This window comes from Fusarium sambucinum, chromosome I (assembly GCF_050947815.1).
Source record: "Fusarium sambucinum isolate potato_lamoka chromosome I, whole genome shotgun sequence".
NCBI lineage: Eukaryota > Fungi > Ascomycota > Sordariomycetes > Hypocreales > Nectriaceae > Fusarium > Fusarium sambucinum.
Window position 1 is genome coordinate 11,510,370 of NC_139294.1, and position 19,004 is coordinate 11,529,373.

Sequence of the window (19,004 nt, forward strand, 5' to 3'; positions counted from 1 at the left end):
AAGCTTAAAATAGCTATTTTAAAGCGCTAAAGATACTATAGTAAGCTTAAATTAACTAAGAAGATTAAATTACTATATAGGAAAAAGCTATTAAGATTAAAAAGCTTAAAAGAATAATAAAAGCTTAATATTTAAATATATAGTTTAAAGACCTTTAATATATACTAGACCTTTACTTTAAGCTTTTTCTATAAGTAAAATAAAGCTAAAATAGAGATAAAATTAAAGTAAGAACTTATATACCTTTTATATTCTTAGCTCTATTTAAATAAGAGATTTAAAATAGTAAAAAGAAAGTTAAAAAGCTAATTGCAGAATATATAATAAAAAGGAGCTTTAAATTTACTTTTTAAGCCTTACCTTTATAAAAAAGAAAGTAAAATAGATTAATTATAATAGAATTATAAAAAGGTTTTATAAAAAAGCCTTAATAGTCTATTAAATTATAAAATAAGTATATCCTATATAAAAGGAATTACTTAAGCTTTAATATATAATCCTATTAAGTAGCCTTTCTTAAAAATATATTAAAGAGAATTTAAATCTTAAAAAGATAATAAAATCTATTTAATAAAAGACTTAAAAGTAAAAAGGAAATATAAAATCTCTTTAAAAGGCTATAATAAAAAGCTACTAAGACAATTAAAAAATTAAAATAATTATTATTAAAACTAATTATAGTTTTTAAAGAAATAGCTATTTTCCTTATAATAAATAGTAAATACCCTTTAAGGAATTTAATAATCTTAGACTTTAATATTATTATTTATATTTTTAATATAATTAACTAATTTACTAAGTTAAAGAATATAATATAGAGAAAAGAAGTCTTTATAAGATTAAAGTAATTACTAATTAAAGGCATTAAAATAGTAATTATTAAAGTTTAAAATATATAAAGAAAGCCTTAAATTATTACTTTAAAAGGTATTTTTTATTACTTAGAGATAGGTATTAACTTAATATCTCTTTATAAGCTAAAGTAATTTAATTACTAATAGGATTAATAAAATAATTAAAATATAATTTAATATATAAATAGCTAAGCCTTATATAAGCTAAGCTAGAAATTTAATTAATATATTATTAAATATAATCTTAAAAATATATATTAAGCTGCCTTTTATATAAAGTATTATTAATATAACTTATAAATTATAAAAAAGCTAAATTATACTTTTATATTTACTTAGTATTATAAATTAGGTTAATTAAGGCTATAAAGCCTTAAATACCTTATTAATTATATCTTTAAAGTAAAGATAAAAGGATTAATAATTATTAAATATAATATATATAGAAAAGTAAAAATAAAATACTAAAAGTATTATAAACTATATAAATATAACTTAAAACCTAAAGAGATATTCTCCTTTAACTTTTATAACTTTTTAATTAAATTAAATAGTTATATATCCCTAGGTATTTAAACCTATAGAGAGATAGGTTATTACTAGGACTATTACTTTATTAACTAATATAATAAAAACCTACTATTAATACTTAAGAACTTTATATAAATACTTTAAATAATATATAACTTAATAATCTAAGTTATTAAAATAGATAATAAGCTTTAAAAAGGCAATTTAAGTAAAAGCTAGCTTATATAGAAAGGAATATAAGTTAATAAAAGTATATTATATACTTAATAATAAAATAACTCTAGTAAATATTCTAGGGGAATAGTAAAAGAGAAAGTAAAGCTTTTAAAAATAAATAATAACCTCCTAGTAAAGTTATAGCTTAAATTTATAAGAATAGCAATTTATTTACTTAATTAAATACTTTAGTAAAGTCTTAATTAAAAAATACTATATAAATACTTTTATTTAAGTATATAAACCTTATAAGTAGAAAACTAGCCTTAAATTAGCTATATAAAGATTATTAAATATAAAGTATTTATTATAATAAATTTAATATAATAAAAAGAAAAATACTTTTCTTAAGAATAAGTATAAAAGTATAAATAGGCTATTTAATTAAATATAACTCTTAAAATATTTTTTAAATTTAAAACTTAATTATAAATAAAATATATATTATTAAAAATATTATCTTTAATAAAAAAGAGCTATTTAATACTAATAAGGAATAGATAAAGGAATTAATAGTTAAATAGACCTTTAAAGATATTTAATAAAGAATAGAATTACTTTTAGGCATTAAATAGCTTAATTAAGTTATAGACTTAGTCTAAGGCCTAGATAAGCTTAAAATATATAATTTAAGTCTTAATAAGTAAATTAAAGATTTCCTTATAGTAAAAAATACTTAAAAAAAGATTAATCTATAGGAAAATATACTTAAGCTTAATTTAAGCTTTTTTTATTATTATTAAATAGCTTACTATTAAGCTTTTTTATATATATTAAAATATAGATTTATAATAAAGGCAAGAGAAAAGTATTAAGAAATAACTTAATAATATTTAATTAAGCCTTCTTTATAAATATATAAATAGTATTAATTATAAAGAAAAATAAGGTATTTTTAATAAAAATAATAAAGAGAAAAGCTATTTATAGAAATTAAAGCCTAAGAAAGATCTATAAATAAGTAATTTAGACTTTAATTCTAATAGATAGAAATACTATAAAAGAGACCTATTAAAGGCATTAAGCTCTTAAAATAATTTAAAAGGATATAGATTTAAAGAAAAATTTAAAAAAATATAGAAAAATTACTTAGAGAATTATAAATAGATAAGCTCTTAATTTAAAATATTAAGGTATAATTTATATATAGGTAACTTATAAATCCTAGACTATATATAAGTATTTACTTATAAATTTAATAAATATAAATACCTTTAGAAATATAAAATAAAACTTATTATATAAGGAAATTAATAATAAAAGTTATTAATTAAAGAAACCTATATTATAATATTTATAAGGAAATTATTTAAAATACTTTTTATAATTACTATTAAATATAACTTTAAATTACTATAGTATAATATAATTAATATATTTATTAATATAAAATTATTAAATAATATTTTTATAAGGCTTTTTCCTAGCTTTAAAAGTAATAAATAAGGAAATTAAATCTTACTTTTATATAAAGTATTATATAGACTTAAAGTTATATCTTTTTTATAGTAAATAGAGCTTAAAAAGATATTTAAAACCTTAAAATATAAATCTCTTTTTATAGAATTATATTATTATTAAAAAGATAATATTTTTATTTTTTTCTATATTAATAATATTATTATTATATTTAATAGAAAAAATAAAAAAGCTATAATATAGATTATTTAATTACTTAAATAAAGATATAAGTTAATTAAGGAAAGTAAACTATAATAATTCCTAGGAATAAAGATTATTTAAGATTAAAGCTTAAAAAGTATCTAGATTATATAAATAATATATCTAGAGAAAATATATAAACTTTATATTATAAAAATATTAAATATCTCTTTAATAATTAAAAATAATCTTTTTTTAAATAAAGTAATTATAATATAATAAAGTATAAATTAATATAAAAAAGTAATTAATTTAATATTATATATAAGTATAATTAGCTAATTAAATATCTTCTTTATAATATTAAGACTAATAAGGTTTATAAATAACCCTAGTAAAATATATATTAAAGCAGTAAATTAAGTCTTTAATTACCTATATATAACTTATTACTATAAACTATACTTTAAAAATAAAAATAACTTTTTAATTTATAATAATACCTTATTTATAAATAATTTAATTAATTATAAAAGCTTATAAGGATTTATAATAAAGCTATTTAAAAGCCTAATTAAATAGTAAATAAATAAATAAAATATAATAATAATATTAATAATTAAGGCAAAGCTATTAATAATTTTATAAGTAATAAAAGAAAGTTTTTTCTAATAAAGACTTCTTTAAAGTTTTTAAATTAAGTTATAAAATATTAATTTATAACTTATTTATAATAATAAATAGATAATTAATATATTAAAGAATTTAACTTAAAAATTAAAGATTAATTAAAATATATAAATATATATAATTACTAGCTTAAAGAGAGAATTTAATATAATAAAATCTCTATAAGCTATAAGGAAAATATAAAGCTAATTGCTAATAGTTTAATAAAAGCTTTATAAGGTTATAATCTTAGAGAAAATTATAAGTAATTTAGCCTAATAAATATTAAATAATATATTTTAAAAAGATAAAAGAAAGATTTAAAAGAAAGATTATTATTAGAAATCCTTAAAGAACTCTAGATTTAATAAAATAAGCTTTATTTATATATTTATAAGCTTAAAATTATAAAATTAATATTAAAATATATATAAGCTTATAATATTATTTTACTTTCTATTAAATTACTTAAAAGGTAAAAATAAACTATTTAAAGTTAAAATCTATTATTATTAGCTAAAAATCTATTTCTATATTATAAAACTTAAAAATAAAGCTTATTTAAGCTAAATAATAATTAAAAGAGGCTAAAGGAAATTCCCTATTTATAATACCCTTAAGGATAATCTTTATAGCAGTATAATACTTAATTAATTCCTATAAAATCTTAAATTAATTAATATAGTTTAAAAGTATATAATAAAGCTTAAAAATAACTTATTAACTTTATTTTTATAAAATAGTCTTAAAAATAGGCTATATAATAATTAAAAAAGAAAAAAGCTATAGAATAAGCTAAAATAAGGCTAATAAGTTTAAAATTAATAAAAAGAAGTATAAAATTAAATTAATAAGCTTTTATATTAATTAATAAAATTCTCTAGTTTTATACTTTTTATAATAACCTTTATTAAATTACTTTTAATAAACTTTATTATTAATATAAGATATTATATAATAAAGATAGTATAAGTAAGGCATTAACTAGTATTTAGCCTCTTTAAGAGTTAAAAGTTAAAAATAAGCTTTAAAATAGTAAAATAAAGATTAAACTTATAACTTATTTTACTTTTCTTTAATTTTAAATATTTTCTTTATATAATCTTTATAAATCTTCTTTAACTTTCTAGCCTTACTTTTTTATAAGGCCTTTTATATTTTACTATTAGAATAAAAAAAGGCTACTTAATAACCTTTTCTTTATTTTTAAATTAGTATTAATAATATAAAATATAGTTTTAAAGCTTATATTTAAAGGAAATAAGTAAAATTAATAATATATTTAATTTATAATCTAGAGAAATTTAATTAATATTATTATTATAATAAGGGCTATTTAATATTAATAAATAAGCTTTAAAATGCAATTTCTAAGCTTAATTTAACTTATAATATTATAAAAATTAAAAAATAAAAAAAAGCTAGAAAATTATATTATACTAAAGAAAATTAATTAATAAATAAAGCAGTAATATAGCTAAAAGAAGCTAAAATAGTTAAAATTAACCTTTAAAGTAAGAAATTATATATTAATTATAAACGTAATAATAAAAAAAGAAAAAAAAAAAGAAATTAAAGTATAAATTAAAAGGCTTTTTATACCTATTAAAATATAAAAAAGGTATATTTTATAGTAATTATAATTTATAATTAAATTTATTAGGCAAATATATTCTTAAAATATACTAATAGTTAAATTACTTTAAAAAGAAGAAATTAAAAGATATTAAAATATATAAAAATTAAAGCTATTTATAAATTAATTTTAATAGTTAAATTAATCTAGGGAAATATATTAAAATATAGCTACCCTATATTAAGTAAATATAAGGCCTATTTTAATAAAAGAAATAGCCTTTTACTAATAATAAAGTTATATAAGATTAAATAGACTTAATTAGGGTTAATATATTTTATTTACTTAGAAAAAAGGGAAATTATATAGCTATATATTAATTTAAATAGAATATAGTTAATATATATATTAATTTTTTATATAATAGTTTAATAGTATTGCAGTTAAGTAATAATAAGATAAATTAATTAAGTCCTAGAGCTATATAGCTCTAGAGCGCTATCTGCTAAACTGAATCTACTCTATATAATATAGTTAGCAGTTTATTTTATTAAAAAGAACTTTAAAAGCTATATATATAGTCAGATTTATTTAATTCAAGGAGGCTTTATTAGGCATAGAATAAGGAACTTAACTAGAAGAGGGGAAATTATTAGACTAAAGAACGATTTTAGACAGAGCACAGTTATAATACATAACAATTCTCACGTATGGGTTTACTGTATAGCATACTCGCTTAATTTTCATGACTTTAACTATATATATTCACGCAGAAGAAATAAGTTCTTTGCATTAACATGAATCATCTTAGCAATAAGAGGATAAAGTATATATAATAAAAATTACATTATTAAAATAACTTCCAACTTTAACATCAATTAATAAGCGCACAGCGAATTATAGTCGGGAACAGAGGATATACGGTGAGCCAAGTTCAGGGGATTTCCAGGTTGTGTTGGTGACTGAGGAAAAAACAATAGTGCCCAACTGACTATTGGTATTTGTGGCGGGTTCGAGATCATCTTTATCGTTATCGTTCATACTTATGTCTTTAAGTGGCTAGCTGTAGCTTATCGTTAAGCCTAAAAAGGGCTAGGATGTCTTTGTATTGGTATTCAGACCCTCTCAAATTGACACTATTGCTTTTGTTTGCGACAAACCCGCTTTACAACAGGCATTGACTGGCAAAACTAACGACAGAAGTGAGTAAACAGTAATCTATCAATATTAATCCAGAACAGCGCATCGCACTATGGCCCACATAGACCATCGACGGCCGACTCAGCTGGCTGGCTCACCATTGCAAGAATAACAATCTTTCTCCTTTAGCTTGGATCTTTTATAATATAAACAGACAGAAGTCTGATCTTCACAGTTGTGGCTGGATCTACTACAACCTGCTTCTCTACGCTTTACACGATTGATCGCTGCCTCTTCGACATGCGGCCAAAAGCAACGCTTTGTGCCCTCTGGGCTTTCCTCATACCTCTCTGTTCATCGATATCGTGTAGTCAACTAAGCAACCCCTACGAAGGCCCTTTCAACAAACAATTCGAGGTTATTTGCAATTCATACTCAACCGGCGGCGATCAAATCGGCCCCTCCTTCGAGGTCATCGATTTGGAGACATGCATCCAGCTGTGTGCAGATACCTTAGGTTGCAAAGCGGCACTATTTGACCGTAGTCAATACCTTTGCTACTTACTCGATGCATCGGATGGTCCAGCGCCTAATAGTCTGTATGACATGGCTCTTTTGCTGTCATCTGCACCAACTACAACCTCTGACGTCCCGGCTACAACCTCTGATGTTTCGGCAACAACTTCTGACGCCTCGGCTACGACACCTTGCAATGAACTCGACAATCCAACCTACATCGACGGTGTGAAGTTTACACTCTTCTGCGGCGACCAAGCAACGGGCGGTAATGTGGTCGACTATAGCGACCAGCTGCGAAGCTTGACAGAATGCATGGCATTCTGCGCTGATACCCCGGCTTGTCGCGCAGTCACATTCGACAGAGGATTTAACGAATGTTTCTTGTACGATGGATTCAACGGTTTCCAGAATGACTTTTACAAGGATATGGCTGTGGCATCTCGACCAGCTGTCTCATCTACAACTGAAGCTTTAACGGACATTCCTACAACTACCCCATTGTCGGAATCATCTGAGACGTTTACAACTATTGAATCCACCTCAGAGTCTGAAACATCAACACTATACACAAGCTCTGCAGCGTCGATATCATCAGGGTCCCCAGAAACGGTATCATTGCCATCATCATTAGCACTCACGACAGAAGCTACATCAGCGGATACAATGGAGTCGTCATTCTTCACAACTACATTAATTGTAACCTCCGATGCAACTACTTCACTTGCAACAACATCGTCACTATTTACATCATTGTCGTCTTCAGAAGATACCCCTGCAGGAACTACATCAGACTCCTCACTTCAGTCTACACTGGAGTCTACATCTGATTCAGCTGCACCAGTTACAACCTCACTAGAGGCTATCTCGCTATCAACTAGCCTGTCAGCATCTGTATCAACAGATTTCCCATCATCGCTATCGTCAGAATATGTCACAGCATCTACATCGGATGCCCAATTGGTATCTACATCAGCCGAAGAGTCAGCTTCTCTAGAGCCTACTACCGTCGCAACAAGTATTGACTCAACACACACCGAAACTACCAACATCGAGATGTCGACCACCGAGACATCTGCCATGACGACTTCAATTACTACCATCGAATCAACATCAACAGGATCGACCTTGAGCGATGCTAGCCTGGTTTCGACTGAAATACAGTCCACATCAGAGGTTTCTGCTTTGCCTTCGGCCTCATCAACACCATCGGCAGGAAACATTCCTACCCTCGGTGACTATATCTTCACAGGGTGTTTGAAATCCCTTGAGGGTTATCCGTCCTTCCAAGAGGTAGTAACTGATCCAAATATGACTACCCGAAAGTGTGTCGACTTGGCTCTCGGAAGTGACTACATTGGTGTCTATCAAGAGTAAGTTTTCCTTATTGGTGTACCGTTTGAAGTGTGTTTTCAGTTGTCGACCACGTAACTAGCATCGTCCGTTCATTTTTGATCTATGAGTTCCTAGGCTAACTTTTAAAAGGACTTGCTACAAGGCCGATGTACTGGATGATACAGAATTTATATCAAATGCACGCTGCGACCTCCCCTGCCCTGGAGATCCCACTCTGTTCTGCGGAGGTATTCTCGGTGCTGGACAAAAACTTTTTCATCGTGCGATAGCGCCTAATAAGCTCCTAACACTCTATCGCAAAAAGCTTTCCTCCACGTCCGATGTCTTATCCTTTTCGGCCTCGGAACCAACCTCTTCTTCTTTACAGGCTACGGGATCCCAAACTTATGAAACGACTTCCGAATCAAACGGTCCTTCACACTCCGCTCAAACAGACTCTCCATACTCTTTGCCCTCTTTCACAACTAAGAATATTGGCTCAAAGACACTTTCGGTCTCTGATTCCACCATCACAGAGATCAACTCTGAAACTCGGCTGCCAACATCTCTCCTTACCCCAACAGCCATCCATACTGCTTACTCAACTCTAACCATCGACCATGCTTACACCAGGGCTCAACTTGCTGAGACGGTAACCACTGTTACTTACACTACTGTCAACCCAAGCAATCCTGCATCTCTAATCACAACTTGTGTTCCTATTACTCTGCTCTACAGCCCTTGCGGGTGTAAGCACCAGGTATACCCAACAGTGAATATGACAACTGTTGCCTGTACCCAAGGAGGGGATATTGTTACCCTGACAGTTCCAAAAGCTGCTTATGAGACTGGCAGCGAGAGCAATACACGCCCGATTGTTCAATATCCTTCAGGCTGGATTGGAGAGCATCAAACACACGGTGGCAGCAATGGTTATCCTACGGGACGGCCTACAGGAGGTTCTCAACCTGGCTCGAAGAACGGTCAGCCTGCGTACCCTACCGTAGCGACAGGACTACATGATTCCCATCCCAGCTACAAGGTACACCAGCCGGTGACCCCTACTTCAGCTGGAGGATCACATGGTGATGACCAGTCGGAACAAGGGAGCCCGCAGCCATCTGTTCCAGCTCAAGGCTCAGCAGAATCTATCAACGATACACCGATGAATCCCACCCAGCCATCATCCCCGAAGAGCTTGACAACCGAAACGCGCATTATCTCTACTTCTCAACCCGGCAATTCGGCACTTCCATCTCAATCATTACCTCTTGACCAGGGTCAAGCTCCTGCAGAATCCAAGGGAGCGCCCTATGCTACACCAGTGGTTGTTTCAGAAGCTCACAGATATGACCTAACATCATGGATTATGATTACGGCAATGGTCAGGATATTTTTGTTGTAAGATACACTAGCGGGGTCAGATCTTCACGCATATGGGCCTGTGAGGCACTGGTTAGCCACGGAATTGAGACTTTGAATACATACTTGTATATAGTTTAGAATAGTGATTTCATACTTATACTAATTACTTGTAATAACTATAAGATGGCTCTTCGCAAATAAAAGGCCTGCTACCTACCTCCTTGAACGCATTCAAGGTAAAGGACACAGTTTTTTCACCGACATGACTGATAAGCCAGCGCTAAGGGTATCAGAAACATTGACGGCTGGGAGCATAAGAGACGAAATTATTAGGTCACTTCATGCTCCTTAGACTATAGTTCTTAGACTACTTATTTTTATAACCTAAGATTGAGGGTGCCATTTTTCTGCTTCCCGGTAGCCAGCATCAAGAGAGGTCAGCCTACATAACGAGGCTCTGAGAATATACATATGACTGGTCAACAACTCACGCCAAGATCAGCAAGCATCTGAAGAGGGTGTGCAACCCCTGTCTCTCGTCTTCAATTGGTAGATATTACCAAAAAAACACCTCACTGTTCAGTTGTACCTAAAAATATCTTGCCTCTGAGAGCTTTGTCTATACGACTGATCAGACCATACCTATCCAAGCGCCAGCCGAGTTTTCTCAGTCGTCTCGCACTATGCGGGGTAGAGAGGCCTCATTTCCTCAATTTCCATTATCCATTATCATTTCTTATTGCAATATTTGATTGACTATACTGGTTCCACCATATTCTGACTTGACAACAGAGAACACATGAGTGTCACATCACAAGATCCTCCTCCTCTGGGAGGAGATCCGACTCTGCCACTCAAAGATAAAATCTCCGCTGCCGTCCGCGGTGCTACGGGAGCTGAATCTCCGGTCAATGCGTTCTTCCAGGCTTGGAATAGCATTGTCGGTGATTACAAGCGCTTTGTCCATGAACTCGAAGGAGCTTTGAAGATCGAACTTGACAATGCAAAGATCCGAGCCACTGTTTCGAGCCGTGTCAAGTCTAACTCTTCTATCGACAAATCCATTCAACGCCGCCAAACATCTCAAGAACGAAGCTACACTAATCTAGGTGAGATCTTCCAAGGTATACATGATCTTGCGGGTCTTCGGATTGTTGTAGATTTTCCTCCAGGCATACAAGCCGCCCAAAGCCTGGTCAAAAAATTTGAAGTAGTGGGCGAGAGTAAGTTCGCTTCAGATCGAGACCTTGGTCTGGAATGGAAAGCCCGCTTTGGTAGTTTCGAGAGTACGAATTATCGTGTCAAGATTCACCCTGCGCCAGACCATGCTCTATATATCTATCGGGATGTATTGATTGAAATTCAAGTTCTCAGCCTCGCAGAAAGTCTTTACAATAAGCTAGCCCATCCTTTGGTTTATAAGAAGACATCTGGGGGGCAGCTGTCTGTCAAAGATCAAAAGCTCATCGACGTGTCTCATGGATTATCTCTCTGCTATTGGATCTGTCTCTCCAGCATGCAAGACCAGTTAGAGGGACAGGAGATGCCAGAGTCAGTGCGAAAGATCGGCTCTACTGGAGAGGATGCCGAGATTGAGCAACACATGTCGAAGCTTGTCAATGCTACACCACGTTTACCAACATCAGACGGGACTATTTCAATCAGTGTCCTGTTGGACTTCATCCGCGAGAGCCAAACTCAACAAACTCGGTCATTTGGCTTACACTTTGACAAGCTTGTTGAACTTGCCAGGCATGCATCCCCTACGACCATCAACAATTTTGGTTCAGGGCATACGAGTAACAGCTTCGGGAACATCAGCAATTCTTCTGGATTTGGACATGTTAATCACGCACCAGCAACGTACAACAATTACTACACTGAGAATCCAAGTTCTAGTAAGACCCCAAGTAACAATCATTAGCTAGATAAATATTAAACGTATTGGTGTCTTGCAGGTAGCGCATACGTCAAAGCACTATTCATTACGGACCCTCGAGTCGATAAGGACGAGATCCAGGACGAGAAAGGTGGCTTACTCATGGAGTCATCTAACTGGATTCTCGAACATGAAGATTTCAAGAACTGGGACCGCGGTGATACGTCAGGTATCCTTTGGATCAACGGAGAGCCTGGAAAGGGCAAGACAATGCTGATGTGCCGCATCGTTGATGAGTTGAGCTCCAAGACAAAGTCATCATACTTCTTCTGCAAGGCCAACGAGCCAGACAACAACAACGCCACTTCAGTCTTACGAGGCTTGATGTACTTGCTAATACAAGAATATGATGTGGCAATGAGCTGCTTTGAGAAGGAATGTCAAAGATATGGCCCGCAGTACTTTGAGAACAAGTCATTTACGCTATCTCAATTACGAAAGGTTCTCAGAGCTTTACTCGAGGCTCTCAGTCCCAAGCACATCTACCTCGCTGTCGATGCCCTTGATGAGTGTGTGGAAGGACAACGAGAGCTCTTGGAACTCATCACAGGGATGTCTCAGTTACAACACGTGAGATGGGTCGTTTCGAGCAGAAATAAGCCTCTTATTAGAGAACGTCTTGAGAGAGCCTCAACAAGCATCAGCCTCGAACAGAACGATATTTTCGTCTCTGAAGCGGTTAGCGAATATATCAAACACAAAACGACAGCTATCTTTGATCTGAAGCGATACGAGGAAAGTATGATGCAAGGTGTCATGGAAATCTTATCCTCCAAAGCTCAAAGCACCTTTTTATGGGTATCTTTAGCTTGCCAGATGCTTGCAAATAGGGAGAGCTTCGACCCCATGGGTGCACTTAGTGACTTCCCTTCCGGGCTTGACTCCCTGTATGGCATGATGCTCAAAGAGATTCGATCAGCCAGTCGCTCCAAGCTCTATCAACAGATCATGAACGTCGCGCTGACAGTTCTCCGGCCGGTTTCACTACACGAACTCCAGTTCTTGACCCCATTATTTCCTAAGAGGTTGTCAGACAACAGGATGATCGAAGTCATACAATACTGTGGTTGCTTTCTCAGTGTGCGAGACTCATTCGTTCATTTTGTTCACGAATCCGCAAAGGACTTTCTTTTGAACCCTGAGTATGGTTTCGGTTACGATCCGGAGCAACAGCATTATCAAATACTGGTTACCTCGCTCTCGGTTATGTCTACACTACAACTCACAAATGACTTTGAACCACTGAAATATCCTTGTACCCAATGGGCATTTCATATCTCATACTGCCACTTTGAGGCGCAGGCTCGGGAGTTGAGAGATGGAAGCCATATTGACGGTTTTCTGCGAGAAAGCTACCTTGAATGGTACAAGGCTTTAGGCTATCTGGGTGCAGTGTCTAACGGAATACTCTGTATGCTTGAGCTGAGTCGCAGAGTTTCTGTAAGTAGAGTCTCATTTCGTTTCAAAAGCAAGCTAATAAATTACAGGGACAAGTTTCTGTTTTCGCCAAACTCATACGAGAAGAGATCTCGTTTATGCGTTATCATAGGGTTGGCATTGAAAAAACTCCTAACGCAGTCTATGCAGCACTAGTATTCAGCCCGACATCTAGCATCATTAGGAGGGCCTATGGAGAAAAGGTACCAAAATGGATTACAATGAAACCAGACGTGGATGACTTATCAATCCCAATACACTCGCTCGAGGGGCACGCCGACCAAATTAAGGATATATCTTTCTCTTATGATGGCCGCCTACTAGCATCAGCGTCTCGGGACAAAACCATTCGGATATGGGATGCGGTGACCGGAGAATCAATCCATATCCTTGGAGGGCATGATGAGGAGGTGTTCTCAGTTGCCTTTTGTGGATTAAACTGTCACCTTGTATCAGCTTCCGAGGACATTGTTATTATATGGGATGCGGAGAATGGGAAGCGCTTGAATTCAATTCAAAATCAAACTAAGTTCCACGATCTGATATCTACTCCGTCGGTGGCGATATCCAGAGATGGGAACTTGATTTGCAACTCAGCACTGGAAGGGTTCAAACTTTGGAATTCAGGAACTGGCTCCTTGATCCGAACATTTCCATACGATTACGATGAAACGTCATTTTACTCTTACAATGCCGTGGTATTCCTTGAGTCTGGCAATTTATTGACAGCAGAACCTATTGCAGTCGTCCGGCTATGGAATTTGGAAAGTGGAGAGCTATTGTATAAATTGATATTACAGGGATTGTATACAACAGACAATCTATTGTTCAAACTCTCCACAGACGACAAGGTATGGATTGTCGGACTTAAGAACTTCTTCCTATTTGATCCATGCAAGAAAGAGGTTATTGAGGAAGGAAAAAGAAGCCAGATGGCCTTCCACCTCACTAACGCCTCCCGACGTCGTGGAAAGAGTCCACTGGCCTCTGACGACTCCTGCTACCCCATATTTGAACACGCACAACTAGATTGGGTGCATACCCGTAATCGAGAATCAAATACTTACCTCCTAGCCGCAAGCAACGATCGTAACATCGAGATTTGGGACCTTGATACTCTTGATCCTAGTTCAGCCCAGAAACGACCGTCCGGCTACCACACCGTCTCCTTCTTTCCCAATGGAAATTTCGTCATCTCAACTACAGATGGCCGACCAACTGCTATTTGGAATTTCCAAACTAAGAGGCATGCCCAAAAGATGGATGTCGACTTGGATGAACCTTGGTCAACTATAGTGGCAACAAACGACAACATAGTTGCTTATGTTGAGAATGGCCAACTTTCCATGAGAAACTTAATTACAGGAGTCAGATACTCGGAGCTCGAAGATGAAATGAACAAACTCGATCATCGACATACTATGATGGGCACATTCTCCAGTGACGGAAGATGGATTGCGCTGGGAACCCCCGAACACATCCATGTTTACGATATTAAGAAGAAAAAACATTGTCAGCATTTCAAACGCCTTGTTTTCAAGAACAGGGCAATCGCGTTTTCTTGTAACAACCGACAGCTTGCAATTGCCTCCACATATTTCATCAACATATGGGACACTACTTCTTGGGTGGTTCAAAGGGGCTTGGTCATTCCTGACGGGAGTGAGTTTTACGAAGGTTACATTGCCTACTTGTTATTTGCAAAAGATAATTCTTCTATAATGTATTCTTGTTATAATCAGGCGGATCAAACCAAAATCAACATCTGGAATCTGGTTGGGGGACCCGAACTTCAAACATTAACACTAGGTGGTGACTACAAGTTTCAGTCCTTCGATTCAGAAATGTCTCTTCTAGCCACAAACTATGGTGTATTTAAGCTCACACAAGTTACAGCCTATTCCACAGGCTATACACTCTGTCAGCACGGGGAATGGGTTCTATGGTGTAACAAACCTGTACTTTGGTTGCCACCCAAATTTCGACCACGGAACATACACGGGGGCTATGCAGTTCATGGTGAACACAAAATTGTGATCGGCCTAGGTTCTGACCGTATCTTGTTCCTTGAATTCGATCGTAATGGGCCAACAGATTTGGGGCAGCAATCATTTCTGGACATACCACTGCGCGTGTCACGAGGCAATAGACGGTTCTCGACAGCTTCAATCTGGGTGTGAGGTTCTGATTGATTCTATAGACTAGGTATCAATCAGTTCGAGGGCTCTAGTGCACAATTATGACTTGCGAACTCTATGCAATGAAGTGGGACCTTTGCCTTGCTAGGAAGCAACTCGGTGACGCCTCCTGTCTAGACTAGTTTGGCCTATTCTCGCTCACCCCATCAAAGGATGTTACCATTATTCCTCAGCAAGGTTGCATATCGAGTGGTATTAACAATCTGTCACTAACGATTTTGCACTCTAGCCTTTCTTTCCTGGAGGCAAATGAGCTCGGGAAGCTAGTGGGTAGCAGAAAGATCACACTCCTAAGTTATAGGGTATAAAAATAAGTAGTCTAAGAACTATAGCCTAAGGAGCATAAGCTGACCTAATAGCTTCGTCTCCTATGTTCCAAAAGCCGGCTTTTCTGGCAATTTCTGATACTCCGATATAGTGTGCAATGGTTTTCTAATACTATCCTTGGTGCTTAAACATTGATTATACTAGGCACTGAGGTCGATCAACTTCTTGACCGAATCAACAGCCGCCTGAGTATACTCATTCATATCCGTGTTTTCCCCTTCGAGTCCATCAAAGACCTCAACGCTCAACCAGCTTCTGAACCCAGTCTTCAGCACAGCAGCCATCATATCCTGCACCGGCAGATATCCGCCATCACACGGCAGTGGTCTGTAATCATGACTCCATCTCGCTCGGGGTCTACTTCCCTCCTCATCCTTGACATCTTCAATTGGTGGGTCCATCTTGTACGCGTCCGAGATCTGAAGCAGGTAGATTTTGTCTGCAGGGACCTTCTCGGCTAACTCTTGAAGACTCGCTTCCCATCGTTTCTGGCGTTCTTCGGAACTGGCTGCTGCGGCAAGACCGTCGTTTGTGGTAGGGTCTCCCCATTCATATCCAGCTGTCTGAAATGTATCGAGACAAAGACCGATGTTGGGTCTGTCAGCCTTTTGAACGATTTGCCAGACTGTCTTCCATGTTGGGGCGTGGGTAGCCCAGCACCAGTTTTCGTAGGCGATTCTGAAGTCCTTTTCGGCGAGGAGATCTGCTAGTTCGGCTAGGTCGGAGGCTAGGTCATCGAAGGAAGACGAGATGCCTTCAGAGTCGGATGAGCCGACCTATTAATAAGTTAGATCCGATGGAATTGAATAGAAGTTGAGTGGTTTACCTGGAGGAGAGTGATACCCGCAGCCTCCATGATCTTGATCCATCCTTTCGCTTTATCAAAAGCTTGTTGTCTCTGTTTATCATGCGTTCCTTTGTTCCAGCCCTCAAAATTGGCAAAAGGCTGCAGCATCATAATCTTCAATCCGAGCTCGTCCGTCAATGAACGGATCTGCTTCGCAACGTCGGCGAGCGTATCGTAGTCATTCTCTTCGGGTGAAGTTCCGCTAAGTAGTTCTCCGTAGCTGATGATATCAGGCATGGATAGCTCAATTCCATCAAAGCCGGCATTTCGGATCGCGTTGAGTTTGTCGGGGAGGCTTGCTTTGATCTTCATGGGGATGCTGCATGATGCGAATGAGATGGGGATCTCCGTCCCCTGATATTGGATCACCATTTTGATTGAGTTGTAGGGCTGTGCGATTGAAAAGAAGAGTTATGGGATGTAGAAGTCAGGTTAAGATGGTCTATGGAAATGGCAGTAAAAAGGTATCTGACGATGGTTGACGTCATTGTGACCATTATAGCTCCATTTATTGCTGTAGACTCTTGACAACAAATTAACGTCATTACCCATCTCCTTCATGTCTTCTCCTCAACTAATTTTTTTTTTATGATCCTTAAGCTTTTGCCCAGGCCTTCTTAATTTCCTCTAGGTTTTTAATAAAGGTTAATCTGTCCGCGCAGATCAAATTTTCAACAATGATCAAATCTAAGGTTCTCTCAAGACAAGGTTTCTTCCACGGCGTGACTCTTTCGGCATGAACCTTATGATAGAGGCTATTATAAAGGAAGCTTCTGTCACGCTGAAGACAGCAGCAACTTCTTCCTCTTGCAACCTCAGTCAACATCGCCCAACCAAACAAGACCAACTAAGTCAGTCGATCCCGGTCTATACCTTGTTGCACATAGCTAACCTGTCGTAGTTCTCGTACACGATGCCGACTATCATCAAGCCAAAGGCTATCGGTCCCGGTCACTCGTACGACGAGTGGTTCGACCGGTTAGAGAGGCAGGTGATGACGGCGGCTGAAGCCTTTGAGTCATAGCTGCTGGAAGAAGTCTAGACGAAGAAGCCCGAAGCCAAAGGCTGTCTCGGTGCGGATTATCTAGTCAATTGACCAAATAACGCTGCTTCTATCGTGAGAGATTCGTGATGTTATCAACTAGGGTTCTCCTCAACTATAACTGGATACGGCATTTGAATAAAGCGCCCTTGAAAGATACAAAAGAACAAGAACAATCACATATTCCCAACAATTCCTTCCCAATATCACACCCCCCTTCGACAACAGACCCGGCAATTCCACCTGTCGCGTTGATACAGATTCGGTATAGCTAGCTCTTCCGCGGTTCTTCATTGTCGATGGAACATGCCTGAGCAGATCCTTGGCATATGCTGCAGCTGTCATGGCGGCATAACCCTGCCAATCCTTGTTCTTATGAGAATCGGAGTAGTCGCAAATGCCACGAACAACTATGCAAGGAATGATATTCATAACACCGGCTGCTTCCATTTCGAAACATAGAATATCTTTTTCTGTGGATATCTTGTCTCTCAATGTCGCGTCCCTGCAAAGGGTATTGCCTGATGCAATAAGTCCGTAGTGGACGGAAGGGTCAAGCTCATACCCGGTCCGTTGTTCTCGATCCACCAGACTTGAAGGGTCACTTCCGCAGTCTTGGAAGCAGCTGGCACCATCTGTTTCTGAATGGATTATATCAGGGAGGTAGAGTTGATCCGGGGTACCAGGGCGTCCGTATGTCTTTTGTAGCCTTGGGTGTTTTTTCAGTGTGGCGACGACTGCATTGTGTAGTCGAGTACCTGTGGCTTTATGCTGGGCTCGGAGTCGTTTTGTTGCTTCTTGGAAGATCATAGGTGGTTGGTTCAAATGCTGGGTGTGTTGAAAGTCTTGCTGCTGGATTGACCGACCAAAGTCATACTGGAAGACACCACCGTGGTCATCGCTCGGCGTGCTCACCACAACATCTCCTAAACGTATATCATTCTTGTGATTTGGAGCGCCGCCTGCAATACCAACTAATAAGCAAGAATTGATATATGGGAAACTATGGCGCATGTCGCTTGCGACCATAGCAGCGCTGGTCAAGCCATATTGGCCCGCAGGAAGAACAGTAATAACCACATTATGGTTGCCTATTCGGCCGAGGGTGTAATGGTTTGGATCACCTGGCGATCTGCACTTCGGCTCGGGGTGTTTTTCGTCCAGGAAGACTTGTGCAGCGACATATTCGGTTCTCAGGGCTGTGATTAAGCCAATGGTGTAGTCCAGGGGATTGGACATGGTGAAATAAACGAATCAATCGTGATAATAATGCTGGAGATGGATGCAATAACTTGATAGATTCAATTGGTGTAAGATAGCAAGAGTAAATGACACAAGTGAGGAAATAGTTGTCGATGTCTGATTTGAGTACATTTTGTGTGAAAATTGCTTCTTCTTATCCAAATTGCC

The 19,004-nt window shown here is 35.8% G+C and overlaps 4 protein-coding genes across 4 annotated transcripts; 2 read left to right on the forward strand and 2 right to left on the reverse strand.

Annotated features, from left to right (window-relative positions):
• Positions 1-6,888: 6,888 nt before the first annotated feature.
• On the forward strand, positions 6,889-9,844 carry FSST1_006451 (uncharacterized protein; the record flags this gene model as incomplete). Its single annotated transcript, XM_083232820.1, has 2 exons — positions 6,889-8,477; positions 8,590-9,844. 2 exons carry the CDS (start codon positions 6,889-6,891, stop codon positions 9,842-9,844), a joined length of 2,844 nt encoding a protein of 947 aa, XP_083089881.1.
• A 759-nt stretch (positions 9,845-10,603) lies between these two features.
• FSST1_006452 (uncharacterized protein) lies at positions 10,604-15,360 on the forward strand (the record flags this gene model as incomplete). The annotated part of the gene is made up of 3 exons (XM_083232821.1): positions 10,604-11,702; positions 11,763-13,183; positions 13,231-15,360. 3 exons carry the CDS (start codon positions 10,604-10,606, stop codon positions 15,358-15,360), a joined length of 4,650 nt encoding a protein of 1,549 aa, XP_083089882.1.
• Positions 15,361-15,845: 485 nt separating this feature from the next.
• Positions 15,846-16,924, reverse strand: FSST1_006453 (xylose isomerase-like protein; the record flags this gene model as incomplete). Its single annotated transcript, XM_083232822.1, has 2 exons — positions 15,846-16,481; positions 16,532-16,924. 2 exons carry the CDS (start codon positions 16,922-16,924, stop codon positions 15,846-15,848), a joined length of 1,029 nt encoding a protein of 342 aa, XP_083089883.1.
• A 781-nt stretch (positions 16,925-17,705) lies between these two features.
• Positions 17,706-18,833, reverse strand: FSST1_006454 (uncharacterized protein; the record flags this gene model as incomplete). The annotated part of the gene is made up of 1 exon (XM_083232823.1): positions 17,706-18,833. The coding sequence occupies one exon, from the start codon at positions 18,831-18,833 to the stop codon at positions 17,706-17,708; it is 1,128 nt and encodes a 375-aa protein (XP_083089884.1).
• Between the last annotated feature and the right edge of the window lie 171 nt (positions 18,834-19,004).